General features: G+C 47.8%; 1 protein-coding gene across 1 annotated transcript; it reads left to right on the forward strand.

The window, feature by feature from the left end:
* The first annotated feature begins 2742 nt into the window (after window positions 1-2742).
* Window positions 2743-11349, forward strand: LOC121539915 (hydroxysteroid 11-beta-dehydrogenase 1-like protein). Its single transcript, XM_041848561.1, has 6 exons — window positions 2743-2917; window positions 4822-4952; window positions 10283-10486; window positions 10622-10715; window positions 10794-10959; window positions 11094-11349. The coding sequence occupies exons 1-6, from the start codon at window positions 2830-2832 to the stop codon at window positions 11269-11271; spliced, it is 861 nt and encodes a 286-aa protein (XP_041704495.1). The 5' UTR covers window positions 2743-2829; the 3' UTR covers window positions 11272-11349.
* The last annotated feature ends 1241 nt before the right edge of the window (window positions 11350-12590 follow it).

Genomic DNA, 12590 nt, shown 5'->3' on the forward strand with positions numbered 1-12590 from the left:
GCTTGGTCGCAAATGGGTCTTCCAAATGGACAATGACCCCAAGCATACTTCCAAAGTTGTGGCAAAATGGCTTAAGGACAACAAAGTCAAGGTATTGGAGTGGACATACAAAGCCCTGACCTCAATCCTACAGACAAGTTGTGGCCAGAACTGAAAAAGCGTGTGCGAGCAAGGAGGCCTACAAACCTGACTCAGTTACACCAGCTCTGTCAGGAGGAATGGGCCAAAATTCACCCAACTTATTGTGGGAAGCTTGTGGAAGGCTACCCGACACATTTGACCCAAATACTAATTGAGTGTATGTAAACTTCTGACCCACTGGGAATGTGATGAAATAAATAAAAGCTGAAATAAATCACTCTACTATTATTCTGACATTTCACATTCTTAAAATAAAGTGGTGATCCTAACTGACCAAAGACAGGGAATTTTTACTACGATTAAATGTCAGGAATTGTGAAAAACTGAGTTTAAATTTATTTGGCTAATGTGTATGTAAACTTTTGACTTCAACTGTACAGTTAGGTTATGTAAAGTATGCAGTAAGAGCATTTGTCCACAAGCGACTACAACTGTAAAGGATTTGGCCATGTTGCAAATGTTTCCAGACACAAGGAGTATATTGAAGATCGGAGTGAAGAAGGTCAGTGTTGCAACTGTGGTGGGGATCATGATCCAGAGTTCTTGGAGTGCCCTGTAAGGGTAAAGGAGGTCAAGGTGGCTGTTACGAACCCCGTGGCTTTAAAAGTCTAGGGTGAATGGAAAAGAGACCCGTAACATAACTCATGCAAATCAGAATCGTGACACGGAAACAGTGAGAACAAAAATACACCGACAACCATAAGGTACCGTCAAACACAAAATGTTTATTATGAACACATGGTAAAGGTTTGGGAAAAAGGGCTGAGCAGGACACAAGGAATGAAACAATAATGTAAAAAAAAACTAAACTGATCTTGCCTGCCTCAAGAACCGCTAAGCTACTGCTAACCATACAAAAATACAGTGGGTGGTCTGCTCAGGTCTAACTAGTGTTTTTAGACAATGTTCTTTCTACGGGTAATGTATGCCCAAGGGCAACTTGCTAAAGCCCCCTTTTCCCAGGAACACACAACATAGTTACCATAGGGAGTAACCAGCAAATGAGTGAGTACACAAAAAACAGGACACCATAGTATCCATACTCACAAACGAAAAGAGTCTCTGTCAGCAAACACAACTGACTGGCTTTTAAAACAATGGGAGGTGTGAGTGAAAAACCAGAAACAGGTGGTGCAATGCAGAGGAATGTCCACTGATTGGTCCACCTCAGCAATCAGCAGACAAACAGATGTCGGACAGGTGGGACACCCCAACGACCACCAATCAGGAACACAAAGGACACCTGTGATTAGGGCAGAAGGAGAGGAAAAACACAAAAACACATACAGGATAACTTTATCTGTAACAGTGGCAAAAGTAAGGCCGTGTCATGGGATCTACGTGGAGGCAAGCAAAATAATTCAGAAAGCAAGTGACGCTAGTGTTTATGATATGGTAGTAGATACACCCCAGCCATTAGTGAATGTTTGTCAATCAAGAGAACCGGACACGCTTTGTGTGAAAAAGGTGGATTTTGTGGCGTTTATTGCAACGGTTATTAATTGTACTACTCAAGTGTCAAAGAAATCCCCAAAATTGGACATCATTGTGACTGCGTCAGAAAAGTTTCTGTGCCTGAAAGAATTCACAGCAGAAGACCTGCAAGGGGTACTGGCAACAGAAGAAGTACCGCCCTCCCAGGCTCCTGAGCCTGTGTAGGGATCAGATTGGACTGGACTTTAACAGAAGAAGTAGCGTGAATTTTGGTAAATGTTTTTTGTTTTTGGTAGTTAGTATGAATTTGTTCATCCAAAACATATTTTGTTTTGGGGGATATTTTACTACCCCGATTCATATGTATACAGTGGATATGTACAAGTAAATGTGATATTTGCGGCTCTCTCAACCCCAATTGATAGTACAATGCAGTGGAGGCTGCTGAGGGGAGGACAGCTCATAATAATGGTTGGAATGGCGTCAATGCAATCGTATCAAACGTGGTACCCCACCTCTTTAAGAAATACCTGGGATAGGATAAAGTTATCCTTCTACCCCCCCTTACCCCACCCCCCCCAACAACAAAAAAAACAACAACAAAAAAACATATTGTAAAGTGGTTATCCCACTGGCTATAAGGTGAATGCACCAATTTGTAAGTCACTCCGGATAAGAACGTCTGCTAAATGACGTAAATGTAAAATATAAATGTGGTTTCCATGTGGTTGAAACCATTCCATTCTTTACTATGAGCCGTCCACCCCTCAGCAGCCTCCACTGGTACAATGTACACACATACATGTATATTTACAGTTTGTGAGTGTGTGATATTGGGGATGGAGACATGTTTATTTTGACATTTATAAATAAAAACTTTTATAAGCAATGGCAATGCTGCCATGTTGCACTGAGCCTTGCTGTTGGAAAACCACATCAGTGTCTGACTTTGGGCTGTAGCTGATGCAGCTCCCCTGACTTCACTCCTGGACTTTCGTCTACAGTTGTTTGCTTCTAACCGTAGCAGGTGTAAAATAAATACCTGAAACTAGATCCTCTACATACTGGTCTTAACAAGGAGGAGTTAAGATTGCGTCGCCTTGTTAACAACCAATAGTGGAAGTTGCCTGACAGGCTCTCTTTCTATTTCCCCTGAAAACCGGAACATCCAGTTTTTGGGGACTCGGCAGAGGCTAGTTGCTTCAGCCTTACCACTCAAACAAGCCCATTGAGTAGGGGTATTGCAGTTACAAGATGAAGGCTTTTACTAAACTCTTAATAGTTGGTGCTATAGGAGTAGCTTTTGTTGCTTTCCAATGGAGTGGACCCACCTTGGACCCAGGTAAGATATTTATTTAGCTTCTTCACAATCCTTGACTGGTCTATGCACCCTTTTGCTGGCTACAGGCAATTTTATGATCACATATGAATTATTATAGCCATATGAACCCATTGCCTCAGAGGGTGGTTGTCAGCACTTCAAACAGTTGTGATGCATTACAGACACATCCCACTGGTCACAGACGTCAATTCAATGTCTATTCCACATTGGTTCAACGTAGTTTCATTGAATGAAACAATGTTGATTCAACCAGTGTGTGCCCAGTGAGATTATAGACAGTTGTGACACATTATAGGCTATTGATTTATGAAATCTCAATCAGATCCTCATAAGAATTCAGTGTGACTAAAATTGCATATAAAGGCAGTATACCATCTTATTTATTTGTCAGATTAATACAAATGGAACTTGGCTTGTGTTTTTTTCAATTGTTGACACAGAAAAATACCGGCACAATTAACTTCAGAAAATAAATACAAAAACATTATGGTAGATACAATACACTGGTAGAATCAACGTTGTTTCAACATAATTTGTCAGCGTATTGTGACGTGGAATCAACGTGGAAAATACATTGTATTGAAAAAGTAGGCTCAGTAAAGTCATCAACCAGTACTGTTTTCATCTAATTTCAACCAGCGTTATAAACATTGAAATGAAGGTAAAACTTCAACTTAAATACATTGATTTAACCTGACTAACAGGTTTTTCTATTTAATTTCAACATAATCATCAGCGCTATGTGTACATTGAAATTGCATAGAAAATTCGATTGTACAGCACTTGTGACATTGACCTTATGAGAGGAACTACTGTACTAAGATCATACAATAACCTCAAATGATCAGAGTGGAATTAATGATCCAATTCATCATGTAAAACTGTTTTTCAAGTACACGTTTAAATCCAAACCAATACTGCTGGAATGTGTTTACGTTCTGTTTTGGTAGGCTAAGTGATGAGTAATGTTTGGTGCACTCCTTGGTGCACTCCTTGCACTCCGTAATAACCAATCTTATGTGAATGAATTCCCAAACACTTATTCAATGCAACTTTATTGAGCTAAGCTTTCAGGCCAGATTACCTTTGTGAGTGCAATACAGTACAATAAAATACACATACAGTAATACTGTATAGAAGTCATAGGCCTGAATATGAGTCAGAGGCAACCGTGTGGAATTGGAACCATACAGAACTACAGCCTACTATGTCATATGCATTCCACTCATAACTGGGTTAGGGTAGAACCCGTAGTGGTTGATAATCAGGCTATAGTTTCCATGCACAGTAAAAAACAGTGGAAATTGCAATCACAGCATTATACTTCTAATAATCTATCACATTTAAACTTAGGTTATCCTTATTTCTCTAGGTGTGGACATTTTCTTCCCTCTGCTATTTCTCACCATAAATTAGCTTGGGTTTGTTTCAGAACTGAAACAGCAAACTCTGGCACAATCAAACAATTAACTTCATTCATAACCCACTGGGCACAGACGTCAATTCAACGTCTATTCTACATTGGTTCAACATAATTTTATTGAAATGACGTGGAAACAATGTTGATTCAAACAGTGTGTGCCCAGTGGGAAGTGTTTAAAGCAGTAATTCTTTGTGGCCTATAATGAACATTCCCCCTGTTTCTACTCATACAGATTACACATTGTACTAAACACTGAGTCCTAGACAGGCATAAAGATCCATATCATCCATCAGGTCTAGGATACAGCACATACTTTATAGCACATCAGATGCACATTTTCTTGACAGGCCTTACGTCGTCAATAAACAGTCTCCATTCTATCCCCTTGTCTTAGTTTTTTCCCTTTTGAATTTTATTTAGACTAACTATACTTTAAGACGTAATGAGTACTGTAATGACTTTCAATATGGCTGGTTTTCAGAGTCTTTAAAGGGTGTACGGGTCCTTGTGACTGGTGCCAGTACGGGTATAGGTGAACAAATGGCATATCACCTCGCCGGCTTTGGTGCCCAGGTGGTTATTACAGCCAGGAGGGAGAAGGTTCTACAGCAGGTCAGTGACACTTCAATCAGGTGTTTACATCAATGTCGCTAGGCAATTGTCAGGGCGTGTTGTAGGTGTAGTGTAGGAATCAAACGCAGGACGCAGACTGAATGTTCCAAATGCTGTAATACTGGCCCAACACAGGCAACAGGACAACTAAGCCCGACAGCAAAAACACGCACGAAGGCGAAAGGTAGATGCGCACTAACAGGTGCGACAAAAATAAAACGGTGCACACACAAGTGCAACTAAGCTCCAGCACAGTGGAGAAATACGCTCAACCGAGCAAAACACAACACTGACGGAAACAATCATACACAACACTAGACAAACACAACGAGAAACTTATAGGACACTAATTACGTAAAACAGAAACAGGTGTGGAAACAAACAGACAAAAGCAAACGAACATGAAACATCTATCGGTGGCAGCTAGAATTCCGGAGACGACGAACGCCGAAGCCTGCCCGAACAAGGGAGAGAGGCAGCCTCGGCCGAAACCGTGACAGTACCCCCCCCTTGACGCGCGGCTCCAGACGTGCGCCGACTCCGGCCTCGGGGACGACCAGGGGGACGCGGCGCAGGGCGCGTCGGATGCCTCCGATGGAACTCCGTCAGGAGCGACGGGTCCAACACGTCTCTCCTCGGCACCCAGCACCGCTCCTCCGGACCGTACCCCTCCCACTCCACTAGATACTGGAGACCCCCCATCCGACGTCTCGAATCCAAGATGGATCTCACGGAGTACGCCGGTGCCCCCTCGATGTCCAACGGGGCGGAGGAGTCTCCAAGATCTCATCTTCTTGGAGTGGGCCCGCTACCACCGGCCTGAGAAGGGGACACATGGAACGAGGGGTTAATACACTTATACTCCACAGGTAGCTGTAATCTATAACATACCTCGTTCAACCTTCTCAGGACTTTAAATGGCCCTACAAACCGCCGACCCAGTTTCCGACAGGGCAGGCGGAGGGGCAGGTTTCTGGTAGAGAGCCAGACTCGATCACCAGGTGCGTACACCGGTGCCTCACTGCGGTGGAGATCAGCGCTCGCCTTCTGACGGTCGGAGGGCCCGCTGCAGGTGGACGTGTGCAGCATTCCAAGTCTCCTCCGAGCGCCGCGCCCACTCATCCACCGCAGGAGCCTCGATCTGGCTCTGCTGCCAGGGTGCCAGAACCGGCTGGTAACCTAACACACATTGAAATGGAGTTAGGTTAGTGGAGGAATGGCGTAGGGAATTCTGGGCCATCTCGGCCCAGGGAACGTACCTTGACCACTCCTCCGGCCGGTCCCGGCAGTATGTTCTGAGAAACCTACCCACATCCTGGTTTACGCGTTCCACCTGCCCATTGCTCTCCGGGTGGTAACCCGAGGTGAGGCTCACCGAGACCCCCAACCGCTCCATAAACGCTCTCCAGACTCTGGAGGTGAATTGGGGACCCCGATCAGCCACAATGTCCTCGGGTACCCCGTAGTGCCGGAACACATGGGTAAACAGTGCCTCGGCAGTTTGCAGGGCCGTAGGAAGACCCGGCATGGGGAGCAAACGACAGGCCTTAGAGAACCGGTCCACAACGACCAGGATGGTAGTATTCCCTTGGGAGAGGGGAAGGTCTGTTATAAAGTCCACTGAGAGGTGGGACCATGGCCGCTGTGGAACGGGCAGGGGTAGCAACTTACCCCTAGGTAGATGTCTAGGCGCCTTACACTGGGCGCACACCGAGCAGGAGGAAACATAAACCCTCACATCCCTTGCCAACGTGGGCCACCAGTACTTGGCACTAAGACAGTGCACTGTCCGGCCGATACCCGGATGTCCAGAGGAGGGTGACGTGTGAGCCCAATAGATCAATCGATCCCGAACCTCGAGCGGAACGTACCTCCGACCCTCCGGGCACTGTGGTGGACTAGGGTCGGTGCGTAACGCCCGCTCGAGTTCAGCATCGACCTCCCATACTACCGGTGCCACCAGACACGACTCAGGCAGTATGGGGAGTGGGCTCCACGGACCTCTCCTCCGCGTCATACCGCCGAGACAGCGCATCTGCCTTGCCATTCTGTGACCCAGGGATGTACGTGATCTTAAAAGTAAACCTGGTCAAGAACATACTCCATCTTGCCTGGCGAGGGTTCAGCCTCCTCGCCGCCCGGATGTACTCCAGGTTACGGTGGTCCGTCAAAATGAGGAAAGGGTGTTGAGCCCCCTCAAGCCAGTGCCTCCACACCTTTAGAGCCTGTACCACGGCTAACAGCTCCCTGTCCCCTACGTCATAGTTCCGCTCCGCCGGACTGAGCTTCTTAGAATAAAAAGCACAGGGGCGGAGTTTAGGTGGCGCGCCAGATCGTTGTGAAAGCACGGCTCCTAAACCGGCCTCCGACGCGTCCACCTCTACTTGGAACGGCAAAGAGGGATCCGGATGCGCCAGCACCGGGGCCGAGGTAAACAGGTCCTTCAGCCTCCCAAACGCCCTGTCCGCCTCGGCCGACCACTGCAGACGCACCGGACCCCCCTTCAACAGAGACGTGATGGGAGCTGCCACCTGTCCAAAACCCCGGATAAACCTCCTGTAGTAATTTGCAAACCCCAAAAACTGCTGCACCTCCTTCACAGTGGTTGGTGTTTGCCAATTACGCACGGCCGACACCCGGTCTACCTCCATCTTCACCCCTGACGCAGACAACTGATAACCCAAAAAGGAGACCGACTCCTGGAAAAACAGACACTTCTCTGCCTTCACATACAGGTCGTGCTCCACCAGCCTCCGCAACACCCTGCGCACCAGGGCCACATGCTCGACACGGGTAGGTGAGTACACGAGAATGTCATCAATGTACACCACCACCCCCTGCCCCTGCATGTCCCTGAAGATCTCATCCACAAATGATTGGAAAACTGATGGAGCGTTCATCAACCCGTATGGCATGACCAGATACTCGTAATGGCCCGAGGTGGTACTAAAGGCTGTTTTCCATTCATCACCCTCCCTGATGCGCACCAAGTTGTACGCGCTCCTGAGATCTAGTTTCGTGAAGAAACGCGCCCCATGCAACGACTCAGTCATGGTCGCAATCAGCGGGAGTGGATAACTATACTTCACCGTAATCTGATTGAGACCACGGTAATCGATGCATGGGCGCAAACCACCATCCTTTTTCTTCACGAAAAAGAAACTCGAGGACGCGGGGAAGTGGATGGCCGTATGTATCCTTGTCTCAGCGATTCGTCTATGTAAATCTCCATAGCCTTCTTCTCCTCCTGAGACAGAGGATACACATGGCTCCGTGGGAGCGCAGCTCCTGCCTGGAGGTTTATCGCACAATCCCCCTGCCTATGGGGTGGCAACTGCGTCGCCCTCGCCTTACTAAACGCAATAGCCAAATCCCCATACTCAGGTGGAACGTGCAATGCGGGCACCTGGTTTGGACTCTCCACCGAGGTAGCCCCCTACGGAAACGCCCAAACATCTACCCACACACTGAGCAGACCACTCCATCAGAGCCCTCTCCTGCCACGAAATCACTGGGTTATGGGTACTCAACCAGGGCATGCCCAGCACCACCGGATACGCAGGAGAGTCAATCAGGAACAGCTGAATCATCTCCTGATGATCCCCCTGCGCACACATCCTAAGTGGCGCCGTGACCTCCCTGATTAAGCCCGTACCCAACGGACGACTATCTAGGGCGTGAACGGGAAAAGGAACATCAACAAGAATGAGGGGAATCCCTAACGCTAAACAAAACTTTTTATCAATAAAATTCCCAGCCGCGCCTGAATCTACCAGCGCCTTATGCTGGGAATGAGGTGCTACCTGTGGAAAACGTACAGGCATACAAAAATGGGCAACAGAGAGCTCTGGGTGAGTGGGGCGCCTACTCACCTGGAGGGAATCCCCAGTGCGGGACCTGTCGTCATCTCCCCTAGGAGGCCATCCCCAGCACCTAGCCGCGGTGTGTCCTCCCCGACCACAGTTGGTGCAGTGGATGGACCCCCTAGCCTGCCGACTCCTCCTCTCTCTAGCGCCAGCGCCCCGAGCTCCATAGGACAAGGCTCGGAGGCGCTGGAGGGTGGAATGGACGGACCCTCCGCAGGACGTCCGTGGGTAGCCAGCAGGGTATCCAGCCTGATGGACATATCAACCAGCTGGTCGAAAGTGAGGCTGGTGTCCCTACAAGCCAGCTCCCGACGGACGTCCTCTCGTAGGCTGCATCGGTATAGATCGATGAGGGCCCGATCATTCCACCCTGCATCTGCCGCTAGAGTCACGGAATTCGAGCGCGAATTCCTGGGCACTTCTCCTCCCCTGCCGGAGGAAGACCAGACGCTCCCCGCGCTTCGCTCCGGGGGATGGTCAAACACCGCCCTGAAGCGGCGGGAGAACTCGGTGTACGTAATCGTCGTGGCGTCGATCTTCCTCCACTCCGCGTTGGCCCACTCCAACGCTTTTCCGGCCAGGCAGGAGATCAGGGCGGACACGCTCTCATGCCCTGAAGGTGCCGGGTGCACTGTGGCCAGGTATAGCTCTACCTGGAGCAGGAATCCCTGACACCCAGCCGCGGTCCCGTCGTAGGCCCTCGGGAGAGATAGTCGGACTCCTCGAGGTTCCGGCGCTGGACTGGGCGGGCTGGCCGATGGTGCTGGCAGGGCGGGCGGCGGTGGAGGCGGCCCCCAGCCTCGGAGTGTGGTAATCACCTCCTGCAGGGCGGTCCCCATCTGCAGGAGCTGCTCTTGCTGGTCCCGAACCTGGGCTTCCAGTCTCGTCTGGGCTGCTTCGGCTCCTGCTGATTCCATTGCGGGTGTATGATTCTGTCAGGGCGTGTTGTAGGTGTAGTGTAGGAATCAAACGCAGGACGCAGACTGAATGTTCCAAATGCTGTAATACTGGCCCAACACAGGCAACAGGACAACTAAGCCCGACAGCAAAAACACGCACGAAGGCGAAGGTAGATGCGCACTAACAGGTGCGACAAAATAAAACGGTGCACACACAAGTGCAACTAAGCTCCAGCACAGTGGAGAAATACGCTCAACCGAGCAAAACACAACACTGACGGAAACAATCATACACAACACTAGACAAACACAACGAGAAACTTATAGGACACTAATTACGTAAAACAGAAACAGGTGTGGAAACAAACAGACAAAAGCAAACGAACATGAAACATCTATCGGTGGCAGCTAGAATTCCGGAGACGACGAACGCCGAAGCCTGCCCGAACAAGGGAGAGAGGCAGCCTCGGCCGAAACCGTGACAGCAATAGTTGTCTATGACAATACCTTAATGTTTTTCATAATTATGTTACTCTTATGCGAACATCACTCTCTTGTATTGCAGGTAGTAGAGAAGTGCCAGGGTTTGGGGGCCCAGAAAGCTCTGTACGTAGCAGCAGACATGGCTAATCCTTCTGACCCAGAGAGAGTGGTGCAGTTTGCTGTGGACAAGTTGGGAGGACTGGACTACCTGGTGCTGAACCACATAGGTTCCAGCCCATTCGCCATGTGGGACGGAGATGTGGAGCACACTAGATGGTTAATGCAGGTGGGGTATCCATCTCGACTACTGTGTTTCATGTGACCCAGTAGGATGACATGTACATGTAGCCTACCATTATATGTACAGTACCACTATTACTATAGTGTTACGTTTTCTCCTCTTTTACTTGCTCTTTCTCAGGTAAATTTCCTCAGCTATCTGCAGATGGCAAAGACTGCTCTGCCCACCCTTGAGCAGAGTAGCGGTTCCATTGTGGTGGTCTCCTCCCTCTTAGGTGAGTCAGCGCTCTTCTCTACACAAAGCTTTCCAAGTGACTCTGAACCTATGATTGGCTATTGTTTTGGTCCCACAGGTAAAATGTGCAGTCCGTTTATGGCCCCCTACACGTCCACTAAGTTTGCCCTGAATGGTTTCTTTGGGACGCTGCAGCATGAGCTGGCCATGCAGAGGAGCAACGTGTCCGTTACCATCACCATCCTGGCCCTGATCGATACGGACTCGGCTATGGAGAAAGTCAAGTGAGATATTGTTGATATCAACTTCAGTCAAGTTGCAACCCTACAAAGTGTTTTATGATTGTCTTGATAGTTGTTACAGCACCTTTATCCAAAGATAATGAAAGGATGCTGAGTCATCACTGTTTGTATTATAGGGGGTTCACCAACATCCCAGCCTGGCCGGCCAGTGAGGCAGCGCTTCACATCATTACTTCTGGAGCCACTCGACAGACAGAGTCTTACTACCCCTGGTTCTGGTACTATGGCTCTCTCATCAGAGACTGGTTCCCCTACTTCAGGGACATTTCTATACGTAACTTTTATAAATATTAACCATATGCTTGAAATATATAGTTTTAGAACACCTACTCATTCAAGGGTTGTTCTTAATTTGTATTATTTTCTACATTGTAGAATAATAGTGAAGACATCAAAACTATGAAATAACACATATGGAATCATGTAGTAACCAAAAAAGTGTTAAACAAATCAACATATATTTTATATTTGAGATTCTTCAAATAGCCACCCTTTGCCTTGATGACAGCTTTGCACACTCTTGGCATTCTTTCAACCAGCTTCATCTGGAATGCTTTTCCAACAGTCTTGAAGGAGTTCCCACATATGCTGAGCTTTTCTTTCACTCTGCGGTCCGACTCATCCCAAACCATCTCAATTTGGTTGAGGTCAGGGGATTGTGGAGGCCAGGTCATCTGATGCAGCACTCCATCACTCTCCTTCTTGGTAAAATAGCCCTTACACAGCCTGGAGGTGTGTTGGGTCATTGTCCTGTTGAAAAACAAATGATAGTCCCACTAAGCCAAAACCAGATGTGATGGCGTATTGCTGCAGAATGCTGTGGTAGCCATGCTGATTAAGAGTGCCTTGAATTCTAAGTAAATCACAGACAGTGTCACCAGCAAAGCACCCCCACACCATAACACCTCCTCCTCCATGCTTTACGGTGGGAAATACACATGCGGAGATCATCCGTTCACCCACACTGCGTCTCACAAAGACATGGCGGTTGGAACCAAAAATCTCACATTTGGACTCCAGACCAAAGGACACGTTTCCACTGGTGTAATGTCCATTGCTTGTGTTTCTTGTCCCAAGCAAGTCTCATCTTATTATTGGTGTCCTTTAGTAGTGGTTTCTTTGCAGCAATTCGACCATGAAGGCCTGATTCACACAGTCTCCTCTGAACAGTTGATGTTGAGATGTGTCTGTTACTTGAACTCTGTGAAGCATTTATTTGGGCTGCAATTTCTGAGGCTGTTAACTCTAATGAACTTATCCTCTGCAACAGAGGTAACTCTGGGTCTTCCATTCCTGTGGCGGTCCTCATGAGAGCCAGTTTCATCATAGCGCTTGATGGTTTTTGCGACTGCACTTGAAGAAACGTCAAAGTTCTTGAAATGTTCCGTATTGACTGACCTTCATGTCTTAAAGTAATGATGGGCTGTCGTTTCTCTGCTTATTTGAGCTGTTCTTGCCATAATATGGACTTAGTCTTTTACCAAATAGGGCTATCTTCTGTATACCCCCCTTACCTTGTCACAACACAACTGATTGGCTCAAATGCATTAAGAAGGAAAGAAATTCCACAAATTAACTTTTAAGAAGGCACACCTGTTAACTGAAATGCATTC

The sequence above is a fragment of the Coregonus clupeaformis genome, chromosome 26 (assembly GCF_020615455.1).
Source record: "Coregonus clupeaformis isolate EN_2021a chromosome 26, ASM2061545v1, whole genome shotgun sequence".
Classification (NCBI taxonomy): Eukaryota; Metazoa; Chordata; class Actinopteri; order Salmoniformes; family Salmonidae; genus Coregonus; species Coregonus clupeaformis.